Source organism: Magallana gigas, chromosome 2 (genome assembly GCF_963853765.1).
Source record: "Magallana gigas chromosome 2, xbMagGiga1.1, whole genome shotgun sequence".
Taxonomy (NCBI): Eukaryota; Metazoa; Mollusca; class Bivalvia; order Ostreida; family Ostreidae; genus Magallana; species Magallana gigas.
Window position 1 is genome coordinate 964,246 of NC_088854.1, and position 22,196 is coordinate 986,441.

The following is a 22,196-nucleotide window of genomic DNA, read 5'->3' on the forward strand; positions in this document are numbered from 1 at the left end:
AGCACAATTTAAATGTCAATTTTAAGTTGAATAAAATAATGACGACATACAGGTCCCTGCTAATTATCAATCAACAGCTTAACGCTGTTTCCATAGTTATTAAAATGAGATAATCACAATTCGGCAATAATTTAAGCGTAAATTTTATATCTGATAGTAAAAGGAAGAGACGCAGCCATCTGACTTGATCATAAAAAATCCACCGTCGCGATGCTGCTTATTCCCATCTGATGGAAAACAACAAATGATTTACAAAACAAAATCTGTTTATTAAAACAACATATCACAGCCAGATATCCGTACGTATACTACGTACACTATGTACAATAAATATATATTATGCAAAAGTAGATGAAAAACTGACGGATGAACTGTTTATTGCACTTTGCCTTAAGGAACAATCCAAGGAACAATCAGCCTGGGGTTATTTAGCCTGGGACTCTGACCTCGGTCACTGTACGGTCCCTCGGCCCTCTGTCCTGGTCACTCACCGCTATCTACTCTATTCCTCCTCTATTGACTCCTGTAAAACCGGCATCAATTTCGCCCTCGGAATCACGGGGGACAGAGAGGGCGATCTCTGACCCTGGGGCACACTGGACTGTAAACAGTCTAACCAGTCTGTGACGTCACTGCTCTGTCGGGCCTGGAACACGAGCGACACCCCGTCCATGTGTCTGCTGGTCAGGATGATATCACAACTGTCCTTGTCACCGCGCTGTACGGTGGAGTGTTTTAAGTTCACAAACATATTCTTTGTGGAGATTTTGTGTCCTGTCTGAACCACGGCGTAATGTTCGAAGTTGTTCCTGTACACTTTGACCGACACCGGAATGCGAGCCTGTTTCTTCCCGCTTTTTTGAAGCAGAATTAATATTCCTGATTTCACAACCGATGTTTTGTTACAACACATGTTTTCTGTAGTTTCCTGCAGACGTACATCAGGCCCCGTAAAATACATTGCCGTGTATCGTACGATGGTAATGTCTGATTTGTTTTGATCAAATGTTTACAAAACTTACCTTGATAAAGGTCTAGAAGCATGACGTAAAAACCTGAACCAATCAGCGAAGAGTAGGCTGGTCTATGGGAAACGTTATCTTTCTGACGAGTTCTAAGAAGCACCCCCCAAAAGTGACCAGATAACTAAACCAAGTTTTACGGCTTAAGATGAGATTATGAGATAAGTTATATGGTGGGTGTTTAAAAAACTTTATTGTATCTAATTCCCTAGAAATGTTTTGTACCCGACCTTTCCCTATAAGAATATGCACGTAATGTATAAACGTAAACATATTCAAATGATATGAATTTATATATTTGAAGTAAATAAACATGTGAATAATTTGACACAGAATAATGAATTTATGCAAAATAAAATAAACCAATTTTTTTAATGCAATACAATCATAAATCTAAAATGACGTTTACCAAACCTCGTTACATGATTATAATTAAATATATCCAGAAAACCCCGTTATTTATAAAATGTCATGAAAAAACTAATTAAAAGTTTCTTGGTTTGAAAAATGATCTGTCAAAAAACCAGTAAAATAAACAAACATATAAGTAATAAATTTGGATTCATTTTTATCAAAAAACAAATGCAAATAATCCTGAGGCTCGCTGCATTAGCTGTATATGTTTGTTTAATTTGTTATTAATGATCTGCACCGGGATCTGTTTGATTTCATTTGGATAGGCATGAAATCCGTTTTGTCATTTTGAAATCTATCGATTTATTTCGCATTTTGCCTTTTCGATTTAATTTCTTTATTTAAAGTTATAGTCTTTTGTATATTTTTTCTCCATTATTTGAATATTTCTTTTTTCATATTTTTTTTTAAAAACCCCAAATGATTCTCTTAGACATGACATAGTAGATACTGATCTAAACATATATTTGCAACCAGAACAATTTTTTTTCTTAGAAAAATAAAAAAAAAATCATATGAATTAATATAACGACACCCACCAACCTTTGAACAATAGAATCACATTTCAGAATTAAAATGAGAAAAAAAAACAAGTGACATGTTGTAACTTCATAATTTTAATCTTATCCAACAGCAAAGCCCAACGGGTTAGTGGGTTGGCTTTTATCTGTAAACAAATATCATGCTCAAAATTTGTCAGGTTTCCTGAATTCAACAATCAACAATATATGCTGTCAACAGAGTATTTGAAAACAATAGAACTAGCCCCATCAATCTGTCATCTACAGCGACAAAGAGTGGAAGACCGATTTAGGTATAAAAAAGAAAGATAACTTCGCAAAGAAATATAGGTTTGCAAGGAAATGTCATTGTGCTATCAGCTTTGAAGCCTTCCCCGAAAAAAACAATAAATACATTGGACTTTCTTTTGTTAACCACATTTGCATAAAATACATAGGTTTGTGGACTTTTGTTAACCACATTTGCATAAAATACCTAGGTTTATGGATGGAAGACGTATCTAAATATAGTTTTATTTTTTTTAATTTGATTACAAAGGAATAAGGGATGATTAAATATAGAAAAAGAGAGAAACCCGAGCCCAAATATTTCAGGAATGCCAAAAAAATTAATAAATAAAAATGAAAAAAAAAATCGAAAAAAAAATCAACAGAGCCTACATACAGGTACCTACCAAACTAAAAATAAAAAGTCCCTCTCCATTCCGAAAAAATCAAACTAAAAAACACAAGAAAATATTACAAAGGAGAGCAAAAACAAGAAGTTTAGGGGCAAAATCATTTACCAGAAATAACAACCTGTGGCCATGTTTACGAAAGTATCTTAAGTTCAATCATAAAACCTAACTTATGACCACTCTAAGACATATCTTAAGATGTAAACCGAAACTATCTTAGACTTGTTCTAAATTAAGATATCTTAGATTGATCAAATTTACTTTTAAACAATAAAATATCAACAAAATATAGCGTGAAAAGTATTAATTTATTTTGTATTGTGAATGTATTTCATAAACATACTTCAATTTACGCAGTTGCATTTTCAAAGATTTCTGATGTGTAATTTGAGTCACCAATGACGATTACTATATACAGGGAAATATTAGTCCTGTTTAATTTTTTTTTCATGGATAAAATGAAAACCACAGATTAAAGGATACGTAAATTTGTGGGCAATGATCCTATCAATACACAAAGTTAATAGAAATTGCACTTCAATGGACATTTAATTTCGTGAATCAAATTATAAACGAAATCCACGAAAATTGGCATTCAACGAATATTGATGAAACCATAGTATACCTGTATATAACTATCCTAAATATGTTAATAATGCCCTTTCAGTATCATATTTTGTTCCAATAACAGCAGATTATGACACTTAATACACAGGTTCGGATATATGAAGGGTGACACTTTGTCCGTTACTTTTGAGTTTATTACAACCGTCTTTATGATAGATGTAGAATTTACTATATTTACATGTTCCAGTGTCTTTGCCTGTGATAACACTACGTATCGATTTTGTACTATATAACCCATAATACAAATGACGCCAAATCGAGGCGCCAGCAGAGTTTGCTTATTAATATTTAAATATATAATCGTACGATGGCTTAAAATTATATAAATATAAGTAATAAGGAATAATTCTTTGAATATTATGAGATGATAATTTCGGTCGTGGTGTGATCAATTCTATCATAAAGCCCCTCGGGCTTTATTGGATTTGATCACGCCCCGACCGAAATTATCACCTCATAATATTTAAAGAATGATTCCTGATTCCTTATTTAACAAATCGGATCTAATATATAGATTCTGAACTAGTAAACTGAATATATAAGGCACTAAACATGATTAATGACACAAACAATAGATATTATCAGATTTTCGGGACAACCAGTTCCTTCTTCAGGACAAAAGAAAAATATTACATTGGTAAAAACAAAGAAAATAAAATCACTACAATCAAAACTACTAAAGAAACTATATACTCGCGAGAACAAGGGGAAAATAACCACTACTATACTTGCAGTAGAATGATCTTGACAAAAAAAGATCATTTTCGTTAAGATAACTTTAAATGAGGTTTGTCAGATGGCAAATTAACTATAACAGATTAGTTTATTAAGAGAAAATTTTATTAAAAAGACAAAATCATTATTACAGAAAACTCAACCAATATCCCTTCCACCCCCCCCCCCCACCAAAATACCTAAACAAAAATAAAGATACCCAAACACACAAGGTAATATCAATTATACAATTACCCTAATTACATAATAAAAGATTAATAAATGGAACTTAACAAAGAGAAAAAGGACAAATGTTTGAAATATGATTGCAAATCTGACAGTGTCAATACATTCTAAATAGCGTATGTAGAAAACAATGGCATTTTGTATAAGACTTATTGTAATTAAAAACATTCACAACACAATATAATTAAAAAATTCCATGATAATAGGAAAGAAGACTTTATCATCATATGATATAAGGGAAGTAATCGATGCTTAGATAATTGACTTATGAAGAAAAACCTGCATAAATAAAGCAACTTTAACGAGTAAATCGAAGATTGACTTTATTTTACTCAGAATCAGTGTAATCTCTTGCAGAAACAAATACACTGTAAAACAAATACCCCGGCGTTGTTGTGTTGTACATTGTGCTTGTATAAAAAGAAACAACGAAACAAATTATCATACGATCAAATAAGAGCACTCAAATTATGCCACTCATCATGACCTACAAACTTGGTTACAAAACAAAACTTCAAAAGTAAAATTCATGAACATAAAAAGATGATTTCTCTTGTAATAAAGTATAACTCCGGTGTTAAGACACATAACGTTAGGATTTTCAGCAACAACAACGTTAATCGGATTTTTAAAATAATAGTTTTTCTCCTTTGAAGTTTACAAAACAAACGATGCATTATTTTTTGGGAGTTGATTTTAATCAACTCTCCTATGCAGTTACTCTGGCAAACCGAAAGTGAAACAGTGTTTGGACCTAAGCACACATCATCACCGCTGACAGGATTTAGTTCTTAAAAATAATCAATAAATTCGATGTAATGTATCTTGAGGCATTGGTTTTTTTAAGAAACTTATTTATGAATACCTTGAAAATAGTCAGATGTTAAATAGTACGAACAATTTGTATATTTTTGCAGTCGTATGCATTCATACGCCAGAGTTCAATAAAGTCTCGTTCAACAATCGGCTGTCTCCGTAAATCTCCGACAAGCAGAGAGTCATTCTATATTAAGAGGTCGCGTCATCAAGCTATCACGTGACCTGGTGTGCACATATATCCTCTTGCTTGTTGGAGATTAGCGGAAACAGCTGAGCATCTAGTTGAACGAGACTAGAGTTCATTATTGCTTGGATCCATACAATTTTTTGAATATTTCGATTACTTGTACATAGTTTGATGGAATCAAATCTATTTTTAATCATTACACAACACGATTCATACGTTTTTTTTCTTCAAAATTCATATTATAAAAATGTGCGTAATTCAAAGACAGATTATAAACTACTTGCCAAGCAAAGTAACATATCGTTGATTTTAAAATGAATAATAATCGATAAAATCAACTCCCGTCAGTACTTCAGTTCTTTGGTTATATTTGAAGATGAAACCAAATGTATGTTTTTAGTTACATTTCTTTTTCAAATATGCGATGTTTTTTTCAGCAACGCAAGAAAAAAAATGGATTTATCTTAATCAAAATTTATTATTTGAAAAGAGACTGATTTTGTGATGCATATGTTTATTATTTCCTAGAATAATGACTTTTTCATCTCTTCATATCGAAAAATCAATTCAATAGCTTAAACCAACGCATGAAGGGACACATATCTAGAGACAAATGAACCCTTTCTATCAAGTCTAACATCTGCCCGTGAAATACCTTAAAACAAAGACTGACAATTGTTTTTGGTGTGAAAGTTTATTTTTATGTTTTTAGTGGGGGTGAGAAAGGACATAACACATTGAGTGAAATAATATGCATATAAACACAAACAAAAGACAAATACATTGACAGCTCTAAATTTAAAGATTTCCCAATATGTGATTATATTATACACAACCAACAGCATGAACATAATGTTTAGAACGTACGTGTACATATTTTTATTTATGAGAGAAGAAGGTGGAAAGAAAAAAGCTGATGGGGGCAATGGCTGCTTTGCGGCATAGCTGTTTATCAGGGTTTGCTTATAAAAAGATTTATTTAGACTGACAAAATTTGTAGACTAGAGGAGAAATGATGTGCTGGTTTCAATTAAAAAGGAAACCTATCACCACCTTGAAACTAATTCCTTTCTCGCTGAGCTTCGTTTGATAAAGTTAATAGTTAATTTTACTGTACATCTGTGACAATTAAAATCGATAAAGCTTTTATCAAGTGAAATATACCAAATACCAACCACAACACAACTTTGCGATGTTTTAATTAGAAAAGAAATAGTTTGCACAAAAACTACTCCACATATATGGTGGAAAGGTAATTTCAACGAATTGTTTTATTTTAACAGAATCGTTTAGACTTGTTTAATATCAAATTTTTATTAAAAAATTAAGTTATTATGCCATGTATTTTATCTTTCAATATTAACTTACTTATAGTAGCCTAATACTAAGATTTTCATCCACACGAGCATTGTACACATTACTCAAAATGACATTTATGAACAAGTTTCTAAAAAGTATACCATATGCGTAATAAAGAGTTTATTTTCCCTTATTCGTAGGTAATAAACTAGTTAAGTGTTTAAAAGCTAATTAGAACAGAATGAGAATAATACATGTAGATATTCACGCTGGAAACAATTACAAAATTAGATTTCATTTGTGTTTACTGTTCGCAGGGAAAGTGAAAGTCTTTAAAGCACTGACTGATATGAACTTTATTCATCTGATGAGAAAAACATTTCAAGAGTCAAAGTTACGGACTAAATAAAAACAGGCATGTCTAGAATTAGGTTAAATGTGTTAGCTTTGTTTTAATTTTTGCTTAGAAAAATTACAGAGCTATTTTTACTCTTTCTTTCCTTAAAGTACTAGTATAATGAAAGATTTACAAATGATATAAAACACATTGTAATTAATCGTAAACATTAATATAGCTGTTTGTGTGCACTGCAAAACTAAATCTTATTTAGCAAAAATGCAGTTCTACTATGAAGTTTAAAGCTAAGAAAAATCCCTTAATACTACTGCTTCATCTTGGGTTTTTTTATCATGTCCTTGAACAAAAAATTCTCAAACATTTAATACAATCTAATCAAAATGTTTACTTCAGTGCAGTTTCAATTACATTACATTATAGGAAAAATCTAGAGGAAATTTAACTGCATACAGTATTTTAATTCTCGATTAGCGAAAGTTAGAAAGCGTAACTAAGAAGCGAAGACAAGCTTCTTACGGCATTGAACCTGTGATTCTCTGAGGAGTCTCCGTGGTCAACAGATCATATTAACATCATGTTAATCTCAGGTTTTGCAATATTAGTTGTATAGTAGACTATATATAAAAACTATTATGAAGTTAGAAAAAATGATATTGTACGTTTTAAAATCAGGTATATTCCTATCTTTTTATAAAGAGCTCTTCTGCTAAACTTTTAAGATCAACACAGTTTAAACGTTAATGAAAATTTCTATTTATTACTATTCCGTGTAGAAACAGACGGACATTTAAGTTTTTATTTCATCAAAACAAAATTCAAGTGAAGAGTATATTTACATATATTGTTAATGTCTTTTTGGTCTTTTTTATGAAATGATTTATACAAATATTTTTTGGTGGTATTTATTGGTTTATTTTGGTGTAATGATTCACAAATGTTTAAAGGATAGTGTTTGAAGGATACTATTACAATCAATATAACACTAATTAAACAATATGTAACATTTGTGAAATCCATTTCTTTTCTGTAAATATAAATAGGTTGCAGTTAATGGTTGGTTTCTTTATTTGAGTTATTTTGACATCCTGTTAAGTGACAGGTGTTTGAACTCATACTACCAAAATAACTACATGAAATACGCATTTTATTGGGATTTTTTTCATATATATCGCTAGCTAAGTTAATAGTTTAAGAATAGTTAAAACCATATATGACATTGATTTTATGTAATTAGACTTAAAACTTTATGATAATAACGCGAGTCTCTGGTACTAAATTCGCGGAAGCTAACTAGATAACATGTTAATATGACTGTTCCATGTCTGTTTCATATCCTTGACTAAGAGCGCAAATAATAGCGTTATAGCAGCTATACACAATATTTCACACACATAGACATCAGTATGAAAATATAAGTATAAGCATTGAATGCTTATTGTTGGATGTCGTCGGTCCTATGACACACCAAGCGGTGCAGACATGTTATTATACCGCGCTTACACAGGGTATTCAATTTGTCTGCACCGCGTTGTGTGCCATAGGACCGACGAAAACCAAAAACAAGCAATTAATGCTTAACGTAAATGCATCATTTATTCAATAAATGCAGCACTTTGATACGAGCTTGTGATCTTGGGCACCCATTTACATAAGAAAAATATATATAAGGGTTGTCCCAAAATAGCGTAGACAAGTGACGATATTCAGTTAAGTTAATGAAAGACACAGGAATATGAAACTTATGCCACAAAGAGTTAAAATAATTTGCATTCAAATTACGTTTTAGAAAAAAAATCTAAAATTGTTTAATTTAATTTTTTGAAATTAAATAAGTTAAATGAAAGCATATAATAGATTTGACATTAGACACAATGTCAAACACGAAAAGTTAAAATCAACAATATGAGAAATGAAAATTGCAATGAAAATTACTTTTCGAATGAAAATAAAAATACATTTAAATTTGTTAATACTTCTATTTTTTATCCAGAAAATGTCTTGGCTATAATAAACTTTCACAGATTTTATAACGCGTTTTGTGACAAGTTCAAGTGTTAAGTCATAATAAAATAATGACGTCAGCGTTAAAGGGGGCGCAGCGGTAACTGTCATTTTTGTAAAGACCTTGAAACAAATCCTTAGCGGCTTACAAAATTGAAAATATTCAGACGAATATGATGACAATAAGTAAAAAAGGAAACTTCAACCGATAAAAATGGACGTTAAAAGTCGGACGGAATTTTTTAAAAATAAAACGTAAATGTTTTTGTAAACGATGTGGATGTCTAAGCACAACGAAAAAGCTGGAAATTTGCGACGTCGTACATTGCACCGCCTGGCAAACTCGTTGTAATAATTATTCATTATTTCAAGAAAAATAAATAATATAGTAAAGTGCAGATTTGAATTTTTCAGTATCGTTTGCCAAAGGGTCACTGAAGAAAATAAAGAAGTATGACGAAATTGTAGTGAACACATTTTAAGTTATGTGTTCTGTCTACGCTAATTTAGGACAACCTTATTATATATAGTAGAAACCTGATATTGAAATTAAAATGAAGCCGTCTGTTTGTTATTGCTCTAGAACCCTTTATCATGATGATGGTGTTAAAACTGCTGTTGATGTAAACAATGACCATCATTGAATTAGGCCCAGAATATCTGACGATGTAACGCCCATTTTTCCTGTGTTATTTTTTGTATTTTTTAATATCAACTGTAGTTCTTGTAATGTGGTTTCGTCCAATGATAATAATCAAGAAAAACTCAGCATGATTTGTTAACTGTATAAGGAGAAGCGCTTTGTGACGCGGGTTGCCATGGAATCATCCTCACATGAAGCTCCAAGTACGATATAAACACAATTAAGAACAACCTTGATATCAGTCTATAGTGAATACAATATTTAATTTATCTATTCATATAAAAAGACTATATCCTAGATTTTTCCATACGATAATTAAATACATTCTTAAGTACTTTTTTTAAAACATTGCATAATATTTTGTACAATTTTATTATAAAAATAAGTAATTGTGTTGGAAATGCACAGAAATGCACAAACAATATCTACAACATTTTAGGCAAAGACCCTCGGCCACCAGGTTATGATCAAATGGTGACTTTCGATTGTTGATGAATTCTTTTTAAATTTTTATTTTATTTAGCAATGACCAATTTCAATAATCTGTATTTTAAAAGGATTCTGAATGAAGTTGGCTGCGTATATGATATAACATTTTAGAAATAAAAATCATAAAGAGTGATCACAAGTCTTGGATGCATACATTTCTCAATCATAGTTCTCAAGCCCCCTTGCTTTTTGTTTCTGATAAAAATGCTTGTTTGTAATAAAAAGAGAAAAAAAAACTAGACACGATCTCGTTGCGAGCAACGAGGAGGTCTTCCGTCTGATTTAAGAAATTGAGATTTATGTTGGATCTTGATTTTGCTATTTAACAGCTAAACATGATTTTAAACAGGAAAAGAGGGTCTATATTTTAAGGGCCAGATACTATTTTTTTTCAGGTGTAAGAGCTTTGTTCAACAAGTGTTTAGAAATTCGTCACCGTTCTTGAGATATCTGTGAAAAAGGTTTAAGGGGTCGGTCCCTTATCTCCTAATTGGGGCCACTGAACCAAATTTTAAAGGTTGCATGTTGTTAAGTATATCATTTTGAGCATCTTTTCTTTTACACTGCATTTCAAAATATTCATCCTTTTTGAGATATAGATGATCAAAGTTTTGGACTTTTGACCCCTAAAAACACCTAATTACGTAACACATTACAAAATCAATCTATTATTAGACTACTAAAATGTAAGATAAACATATTTGCTTTTTTGATCTATTACAAAATATTCCTTGGTAAAGAGCTATAGGAAAAGGACTTTAGAGCCCTCAAGGTCCCTACATTTAGGGGCCAGCCCCTTTTTCTTGGTATCAGATGAAAGGTCATTTGATTTCATAGACAATTTGCTTAACAATTGTTTAGAAATTCGTTACTATTCTTGAGATATCTGAGAAAGAATATTTTAGGGGCGGCCGGACCTTATCTCCTTATTGGGGCCGCTGAACCAAAATTTTAAGGTTGCATGTTGTTAAGTACATCATTTTGAGCTTCTTTTCTTTTATACTGCATTTCAAAATATTTTTCCTTTTTGAGATATAGGTGAGCAAAGTTTTGGACTTTTGACCCCCAAAAATCCCTAATTACGTAGCACATGAGAAAATCACTATACTGTTAAGCTACATAACTGTTAGATAAACATATTTGCTTCTATAATCTATTACGAAATATCCCTCGGTAAAGAACTATAGGAACTTAGACTTTAGAGCCCTCTAGGTCCCTAACATTAGGGACCAGTCCCTTTTTCTTAGTATCAAATGAAAGATCATTTCATTATAAAGACATTTTGTTCAACAAGTGTTTAGAAATTCGTTACCGTTCTTTAGATATATGGGAAAGAACATTTTAGGGGCCGATCCCTTAACTCCTTATAGGGGCCGTTTAACAAAATTTGGAAAATTGCATATGATTTAATACATCATTCTAAGCATCTTTTGTTTTATACTGCATTTCAAAATATGTTTCCTTTTTGAGATATTGGTGATCAGAATTCTGGAATTTTGGCCCCTAAAAACCCCTAATTACGTAACACATGATAAAATCATTACATTGCGTGGATGCATAACTGTAAGATAAACATATTTGCTTCTATAACTGTTCACAAAATATCCCTCAGTAAAGGGCTACAGATGAAAGACTTTAGAGCCCTTTGGTCCCTAAATTGGAGGGCCAGCCCCTTTTTATTGATATCAAATGAAAGGTCTTGTAAATATAAACTTTTTTTGCATTACATGTGTTAACAAAATATTTTTCAGAAAAGAGATAAAATAAGAAAGCCATGAAAAATTACGACGTTTTTTTAGTCTCAATTTTCGGGACCAGGCGAGCTTTAACGCCTTTTGAGCATGACAAATATGAATGCCAAATAGCACATCTACAATCTCTTGTCTTCAATCCCTGAAAGTTTGAACTCAATATCTTTTACCGTTTAGGAGGAGATCCCTGGACAAGCCGACCCTCTGAAAATCGTTAAAACGTCATTTTCTCAAGAACGGAAATGACGTCATCAAAATAAAAAAATGTATATTAAGTTCGGATAAATATCTATTAGATCTGAAAGTTTCATGAAAATCGGATGAGCCATTTACGAGAAATCGCCTGCACAAATTTTGTAAGAAGAAAAAAAATAATAATAGGGAAAAAGAAACCGAACGAAAACAATAAGGTCTTCCGTTGGAAAACGGAAGACCTTAACTACAGACAACGAGATAAGAAAAATACTATTTGTCTTATTTGATCGAATATTTGGTAAAATACCGAATCAATACAACATGTTACCACTATAGTGGGTATATATTGCACAGTATTTTGATTCATTGGTATCTCACTTTGAATTGAAGCATAAACAACATTATTCATCGCACGGTACAAGGTAAGACAACGATAAATGTTTTACTTACATTTACTTTAATTTAAGAAGTGTATTCCTGAAAACCATGTACAATGTCATCTCGTTTATTCCTATTCTTTATTTTTTTCCACCTCCTTAAAGTCTTAAGTTTTTGTTGATTTTGTTTCATTTAATCCGATAAGACAGCGGCATTGTTCTAAAAGAGAGATAAAGTAATTTAAAAGCAAATAACATAATTTAGGTTAACTGATATTTAAAGAAACTGTTTGTAAAAAAATATACAATAATATTAAATCTATAATGAAGAAAGAAACTTTCCTATCATATAGCTGGTAATAAAATTAGTCGCGTTTTTTAAATCCATTAAGAACCCTGTCTTCTGGAATAATCGTATTTCTTCAGTATGTAAGTTTTACTTAAAATAGCAATTTGTTGATAGCACGTTAAAAGAAAAGAAAATGATTAAGTAATGAAATGTAATGTAACTAGTTAAGATCCAATGTTTGGCAAAAATACTAGGGCTGTTCAAACATTACACGAACTTTTGAAATAAACAAATTAATAAAAGAAACACATATTTTTAACTGGTATCTACACAACCGACCCTTTAAAAATCTCTGTAAGATAAGTAAATTGTGACACTTTTGTATGAGTGATTACTCAGGACGTTCCATGTAATAACAGAGCAATGAACACAGATTCTACGACTTCACAGGCGTCATAAAAATGTGAAACAAACGTTTATTTTATATTTCATATATTATATATTTGATGCTTTATTATTATCGTTTTTTAAAACATTATCAATCATTAAAGGGACATTTTGTCTTCTTGTTTCAAATTATGAGTTACTTATACCGAAAACCTTTTGTAATATCTGCTTTTATGCTGTTTATATCACTTATCTATTGCCAATTTATTAGTTAATTAAACCCTTCATTACCTGGTTTCTCGTAAAGAAGACTTGAATATAGGCGTGTTGTCTAATACTTTAATGTAATCATTTTCATTTATAATAAAATATTGTTTAAATTGGAAATAAAAATTCACACACACATTTCTAAACTTAAGTTAAGTATTATAGATTACCTTCTTGTTATCTTCAAACAATTATTTTGATATTCACATGCTTCATTCAATATATATGCTTAAGGTGGCTCTATACACCACTTTTTGATGACGCAGTACGCAAAAAAGTAAATCTGGAAGCATGCATTTCCGGTACTGGCTGATTTAAACTGAGGTGAATTGTATGGGAACCGTTATTTTGAAATATTTGTGAAATGGATAGATTTAATTTGATAATTGGAAAATTCATTACTTACAAGTAATGTGGTATGTGACACCTTCACGTTGTGTGGTATTATTTATCGAAATAAACAATAAAATCAAGTATAAATTTTAGAGAGTTTCTTTAGCATCATCGATATGTTACAACGTAGCGCAGTAGGTTAGTGGGTTCACTACAAACCAGAAGGTCATGAGTTCGATTCCCGTTGAGAACAATAAATTTTTAAACTTTCCAAAAATTTCTAAAACGTATTTTTTGGTTGAATACCGTGAAAGAAAATTCTAAACAGGTGAAAATATTTCAATTATAATATACTTTAATGCACATTAATATCGACACCTAACGGGGATGAGAGGGTTGCTTTGAATTTCTCTCAGGTTGGGATACATAAATCCTATTAGCCTAGTCAATGTTCCCCTTTATTTATTTGACTTAGTTTTGCATTAAAGCGAATATATTCACTTATACAGGGCAAAGTCTATAATGAAATATGTATGTATTTATCATTCCAACATTATATTTAAGAAATTTTCTTCAACTCAGAAATGAAAAGTCCCCAAGGTGTTTGGGCCTTGGGACTTAGGAACGATAACCCTTACATGAGGAACTTTCATACCAAATAAAATTTAAAATATTTTTTGTGTTTATTTGCAATGGTTTTCATTCAATTTTTTATGTCACATTTATTAAAATACTTTTTCTTATAACATCAAGCAACTTTTTCAGATGATTTGTCAACAGAGTAAGAAAATATGTTTTGGGGAAATACTAAAAAAAATTGCAATAATAACATTTTTGAATGTTAAGAAGTGTTATATTTTTTTTATGTGTCCGAAGGAAATATCCATCATATGACAAAATTATTTCTCTCAATTTGTTGATAGCTGTCTTTTTAAAAAATATTTTACAAAAACACGAAAAAACATTAAAAAATTCTTTAAAAATACCTATAGTATCCCTATCGTCATTTTAATATTTGATAAGTATATGTTTTTAGTATCTAAACATTACTGTATTGCTGTATTCAGAAAAAATCCTTTTTTGTGAATTTTTACATGTAACATCTGTAAAATTGATAAAAACACCTGCCCCATAATGTTTGAACATCCCTTATGATATTTTAACTGCAAAAGTATGATTTCATGATAGTTTTGATTTCACGTTAAAATCAACTTATTTAAGTATAAAAAAAAAACTCTGAGATTTTATGGAATTCCAAAAAAATTATTCATAGTTTTAGTCATTATGATTAAGCGCAAAATACATCGTTTGAGAATTCCGCACTCCCTATTAGAAACATTGCAGATTTCATTGTGTTTATCTTTTGTCATAATAGTTTCAACCCTTGTCTAAATCTACTGGAAAAAAACACCAATTTATTAACTGATTTAAAATACCATTAAAATGTTGGAGAAATACTCTTATGTTTTCATCAATGTACTCTTAACTTCATATACTTACATTCAATGTACCTTTTCTATCTGATAGACTGCCTTTGTTACCCATTACCTTTATTCCTCGCAAGGTTTCGAGATGCAGAGATTCATCGTGGTCATCGCCCTGCTTATTCTCCTCCATGGTATGATAAACCACTAAAAAAGATCCATTTTAACATATTTTATTGTAATCTAATGTTATACAATTTATTGAAACAAACGTTATGGAATGTTTCTTTAAAAAGACAAATGGAAATAAACACAGTGTGTGTAGGTCTTATGATAAAATCTATCATCAGGTATGTTCATTTAAGAAGAAGAAGCGCAAGAACAATATGTGTAAAATACTAAACAAGTATACTGTATACAGGAAAACATTTGCCCTTGTTTTTACGCCCCGTTTGCCCTCGTTATGAGCGGTCGAATTTAAAACTTGACAAATTCTAATATTAATACAACTATTCTCTCCTTAAATACAACTATTTCTTGGCGAGTTCAAGAGGGTGCAAAGAAAAGCAAATTATAACACGAGGCGAAAATAACCCGGTAAACAGTATCAAATAAAATAATATTAAAGAGAAAATGTAGAACAATCTGTATTGAATATGATAGACCATTGAATGCAATGCCTGTAACAAAATGAACCCAGCCATTAATCGAACAGATGACAGGTGTTTGTTATCTACTACGTAGAACAACTTACTTAGTATTAGAGTGAGATGACAAAAAGAATTTTTTCGTGAATCGAAAAGTTTGCTTTTTAACTCAGATGTTCATGGACAAGGAGGAGTAAACTCGGGAGTATGTCCGAGTTCGACCCCGACAGTCAGTGGAAAATGTCAGTCAGACTGCAACTTTGACACAGACTGTGGTATAAACCTAAAATGCTGCCTTCATAATTGTAACAACGGCAAGACTGCCAGGAAATGCATCCAGGGCGAAATTGAACTGCACACAGACCCTATGTAATTGATGTGTGGATCTCGACGATGTACACCTTTTTAATAAAGTATTTCATATCCGATAATTGATGATTTTGATATTTTTTGTGTTGTTAAGTAAAACTTAAGCTTATGCACTGCTTTCAATTTACAGTTTCAGCAAGTACATATATTCATACTACGGTTCAACAACGATGATTGTATTACCATATTATAATATATAAAATAAAACATATCATGACATTGATGAAATTTATTCATAACAAGATTCTGAAATGGTTAAACAAAAACATCACAAACACACCAAGATACCTTATGACCAATAAAAGCACGTGCCCAAGGTCCACCTCACACCCATCATCTACAATGAACAACTTTTAAAACTCTGACACGAACACCTTTATCCCGTAAATCACAAAAATCACAAACCATAAGATTTTCAACAAAATCCCTTTTCCATACAGATTCATGGTTAAAAGTTTTACTAAAAGACGAGTATTTTAAGCAAAAATTTTTTTTCTGTGAATTATACAAAAAGGCTTAGACCCTATTGTGCCCAATTGCTTGCATCCTCAGGATTCAACGTTATCTAGTAAGTACAAAGCAAGGAAAAATGATATTCACTCTTTTTTTATTATGATTCTACAGATGTTGTTGTGGTGAAAAACATAGTATCACTGATTTTGAACGATATTTTGAATTTTCCGATGATACAAAAAAATAAAAACAACATAGAAGCTCTGATGGTTCTCCATTAGTATTACGTGATGCTCAGAACGTTAAATTTCAAAGTCTTAGCAGACACTCGTCATAATAAACTTTTACCTCCACATCATTTTTATGCAAAATTGTCTTACTTCTCTAGACATTTTATGCAAACCATCAAAGTCAAAATGCCTGAGAATAATAAACACACAAACTTTAACAACATATTACATTTATATAAATAAAAATAGTCATCTCATGTGACCTACATGTATATTGCAATTGGTTTACGTCCGTCGTCGTGCGACGTCCATTGTCCGTCGTATGTAAACACAAATACACATACAGATATATTCAATCTTAGGAAATATTCCTTTCTTTTCCCATATATGTTTGAGAATACCTAAAAACGAATAAAGTACTGGGTAACACTTTTAAGAAAACTTATAGAAAACTATGCATTCAATGAGATGAGTCAGAGATTCTGTAATTTCAATTTAGATAATTACCCCACCTCTTACTTTGAAATTTCAATAATCCATGTACTGCAATAATTCAATACAGTGAAACTTTGATATATTTGAATAAGACGCAATTCATTTACCAACCATTGTTTCACATAGACCAAAACTTCAACTAATGCTAAAACTACTTGGCCTTTAATCTAGGACGTGATTAGATTTGGTCTAAGAAACCATAGTCAGTCCGGTGTTAGTCTGGTGTATGAATAACAAGTGTGAAAAACGTCAGTCAGCATGTGTCCTATTCAAATATTGTACTTGCTGACAAGGTCATTGTATCGACCATTGATCTTAATATAATATTTGTAAATCAGTACCATATGTTACAAGTATTATTTTTATATAATTATATTGCAGGATATTTGAGTCAAACGTATCGTTCTTTCATCAAATTTAAGAGGTAACAACAAACACTTTTCGTAATAGGATATAATTATAAAACAGATAAAAACGGTTTAGGATTTAACAAACAACTATATTTGGGGATATTCTTTATTTCAATTTGCTGTAAACAAACATGTAATTATGTTTTTCACAATCCTTAGACCTTTAATGTCCAGTCAATGAGATACCCTTACCCAATTAAAACGGGATGTAAGGAATTAATATATCTTTAAAGAAACTGAAAATTATCTGACTTGATATCAAATGACAGTTAACACAAAAACACGAAAGGAAAAAAACATAATTTACCATAATATTCCTTTCCGCCAAACAGTCATTGACTTCAAGAAGTTTTATTTCGTTTTATCTGCTAGTAACATCCTTATAATCCTGGAAAATAGCAGTTCGAATGAACTGATTTGAAAACGTCAAATCATTAATCTTTAAAAATAGTTGTCTTCAATTTGTTAATTTTTTTACCTAATGGAAAACATACTTTTATCTTTATATAAAAGTTATGAAAATTCAAAGTAAAATTTAATAACAAAATTTTCAATAATCATTTCAAAAAAACATAATCTCATTGAATTTTTAAAACTATTTATTATATAAAGTTTACTATCTAGTATTTTCATCACTTGAGCGATTCCAATATTTTCGCTCAATCCAAACTGTTATTATTGAAGACAATTAGCAATACCACATGCAATTCGTCTTCGTGACTTTATTATTGATTAATTTTGATATGCGTTTAGGGGAATGTATTTTAACTAATGGGGTGTTAATTACTCAGGTACGTAAATATCATCTAGGTGTCAGACAGATTTGATACGTTAAATTCATCTATATTTCTACATAGCCAAGTACGCCTTTTGTGAAAGTTACATGAGAAAAGAGCATTAACTCGACTTGCACGAGATATAAATGAATGCACCCTTCTTGACAGGTGATAACAATGGAACCTAACCTTTAATGGTAACCATTTAAACATAATACAACTTTACTTAAATATTAATACATGGATTTCTAGATTTGTTTAGAAACATTCTTTAAAAAAAGTAGAATTTAATAGTTGAGCTTTATATGTATACGTACCCGCTGAGGAAATGACCAATTTAAAGTAATGTTCTTGATATGATAAAGTTGCAGAAAAGGGTCTTTCTTAAAAATAAGTAGATTTTTCTCTAAACCTACTTCAGGTGGCCATGTGCTTTTTCTAGTGCTTTACTTATTTACAGAAGCTAAACATTGAAACAAACAACATTTACTCGTCTACTGCATGATCATGATAAGACTTCTTTTTATGTAAAAAAAAATCACTATGCCGGATAATTATTCCATTGCCTATGTGGCATTTAGACTCAGTTTCGTAAAACTCCATACATATACGACCATTGTCTAGAGAGTATATAACCACCTTTGGTTACCTGATAGGTGAGCTATTTAAATTGAGAAATAAATATCCCATGGCATATTATATATTCCTAAAGAAGACGAAGTTTTCTAATACGATATTTTGACACCCTATTGGATTTTTAAAAACGCATATTATTTAGGAAGTATTTTCTACAGAAACTCAGAGAGAAAGTTTTACGACCGGAAATTAAGATTCCCCAGTTGGATAAAGAAGTCATATGAGTGTTTTGTTCAAATCCTATCGGATTTTAAATTCTACAGGAAATGTTTTTACTCCAATAGAAAATTCTAAATATTCTTATTGAAGATTTTTTAAAATTTTTCATAGGGTCAAAAATGTAGAATTTTTTTTAAAAGTAAGTTTCTCACATTACAGGTGAAATACATCAGTAACAAAACTTCATGGTAGTTATAAACTCTTCATGCAATCATCCGGATGTCTATCATATGACATAAGGTTTTTTTTTAAACTTTGTATAATCGACATGAGTGCATTAATTGTAACAATGCTTTATGTAAACATTCAACAATCAATATTAAAACAGTATGATACTTCTCTTAATTTGAAAGAAATAAAGCAGTAAACAAGGCTTTTAAGAGCATTTTAATGAACTTATTTTCATGATCAGAAATTTGTAAAAATGACTTCATTGATAAACGCCTTCTTTTCTCAATGCGTTGATTTCTGTTCAATAATTTATTCACCTTTTTATTCATATAGAATAATTTAGGAAAAATTGTATAATTGATTTGTCTATCTAATGTTCATATTAGTATTGATATTTTCTAAGTATATGCCAAAATATGCAGAGAATGAACATAAAAAGAGATTTTAAGGCTCTGCTATAATCTGATAGATAAACTGCTGTTTGAATTAGACCGCGCTACAGATGAGCATTTTTGGCGTCGATTGCTACTACTGTTAAATTCTAAATTTTTCTTCTACAGCTGATGCTGACATTGATTTGCAAATACACAATTTCAACTAAATCAACAGAGCCGTAATTTTTTTTATAGTTTTACAAACTATTCATTTGTTTGGCATCCCGCTTAAAAATAAATCAGCCATGTCATCCAACTAAAATGTATGAAATTTATCTTTTCAAAGTACAATGGCAAATTTCACTGTCAGCCACTATTTCAGACTATTTTTATTTGCAGTATTTTTATTCGTTTTACAATTAATCTATTGATAGAAATATGTGTGTATAAGTGTTATAAAGGGAAAGTTACAGCAATTCCAATTGTAGGGAATATCCAATGAAACACAAAAAAAAGTTACAGAAGTATTTAACACCCCTCTATTTTTTGTAGAAGGAAATTAAGAGGTTGCATTTGCAAGTAGAAAGTATATACTAAAATTGTAGATTACGTAACGTCAACATATAATTGGTATACTGGCATTGTCATCGTAATATTGTTAGAGATATGTCGACAATTTTTTTTAGAAAACATCAACTTTATTTTTCTATTGAATAGATAGCATTTGATATCAATATCAATTTGATATCAATAACATTTGCTATTGTTTTAAGGATGAAAAACAGTAATACTGTATACTTATTTAAACAATATCTTATTCAATATAGTATATTGAATGGGATAAGCAGCAAGCACATCCTATTTTAGCCCTTTCCCTTAAAAGCGAGGGAAATAAATAGTAAAAACAGTACACGTGTATTTTATTGTAGGTATAGTATATTCAATATAATCTTTTTCAAAAAGATGACATCATTTAAATACAGTTACCAACAATATAAAAAGAGGAGAACTTTACATGTAAGAAAAACAGTTTTGGCCTTCGTCAATTGTATGCTTTGGAATTATTAAGAGAACCAAAAAAAAAATGCAAAGTAAAATTAAAAGCTGGTTAAGGAAAAATTGGTAACGAGAAATAAATATATTTACTGGATAAAATGTACATGTCAAATGACGTATTATTGTACCATTTTAGGCACCACGAATGCAGGGACTGATGAAAACTCTAATTGTTAAACAAAAGGTAAAGATAAGTGAACTCTGATGTCATATCTTGTTTGTTTTTATGATCTTACATGCTTTTTAAGACAGCTTGTTAAAATTAACAAAACTTGTTTTTGAGTCAAACGGATGTATATCACAATTTGATTTATTATAACGAAAAATGCAAAATTAACTTTGGTACGATAAACTATCAATTATTTTTTTAAAATTAATAAAGAAACCTTATGATTAAAAGGATGCAAAGTTTATGATTGGGCATGATCACAGTTTTAGTCAAAATCTACTTTTTTCATTTTTAATGTTTACAATTCTTCAGTAAAACATTCATAATAATCAAAAAAATATTTGATTGTCCATCGTCGAAATATATGTGAGCTGCAGATCAAAAATGTTTGAAAACAAAGCTCAGGTGATGTTTTTGTTTACGTTTTGAATTGTTAAGTTTGACACCTATAATTTAATAAGACATATGCTAGAAACAGCTTATTTTTGCTCAAAACTTATAAGGTAAAAAATAAACTTGAAAAAGAGATTTTTTTCGGTATATTGTACCAATGTAACCAAAGATATGGCACAAGCTTTTTTTGCAAATGGTTTATGTAAGGTAAAAAAAGAAGTCAGGCTATTAGCCATCAGTACAAAAAGAAGTAAGTACAAATTGTAAATAGTATAAAGAGAAGTCAGCATGCTTTTTAACAGCATAAAAAGTAGTCAGCATGGTTTGTCAACACTACAAGAATATGTCAGCATGTTTGTCAACACTACAAGAATATGTCAGCATGGTTTGTCAATAAGTCCTTTGAAGTCAGGAAGTCAGCGACAGCGTTGGCAACATCCACCCAATAACTTAAGTTAAATTTACTCTTGGGCTGTATCAATAAATTTCGAATTCCTTAGCCATGAAATCCTTGGAGCTGTGAGCGTGTTTTTTATTTGATCACGATTTGATTTACACTACTTGATGTTTTCAAGCAGAGTAAACGCACAGGAAATAGTATTTGATTCAGTCTGATGCAATTAAAAGATTACTAAAATTATGAATAAACACAGACAGATAGGATTGAATTCATCTTTTTTTATCAAACTTCAAATGAATTCCAAGATATTCCGATAAGACACGTATCCAGAATCAATACCAGATGTTTCTGACATGCT

General features: G+C 30.6%; 1 protein-coding gene and 1 long non-coding RNA gene across 2 annotated transcripts; one reads left to right on the forward strand and one right to left on the reverse strand.

Moving 5' to 3' along the window:
* Nucleotides 1-248: 248 nt before the first annotated feature.
* On the reverse strand, nt 249-1,017 carry LOC136272618 (uncharacterized). Its single transcript, XM_066074414.1, has one exon. It carries the CDS (start codon nt 959-961, stop codon nt 503-505), a length of 459 nt encoding a protein of 152 aa, XP_065930486.1. The 5' UTR covers nt 962-1,017; the 3' UTR covers nt 249-502.
* Nucleotides 1,018-12,330: 11,313 nt separating this feature from the next.
* Nucleotides 12,331-16,118, forward strand: LOC105332315 (uncharacterized). Its single transcript, XR_900758.3, has 3 exons — nt 12,331-12,385; nt 15,144-15,234; nt 15,861-16,118. It is a non-coding gene; the product is annotated as an uncharacterized lncRNA (long non-coding RNA).
* The last annotated feature ends 6,078 nt before the right edge of the window (nt 16,119-22,196 follow it).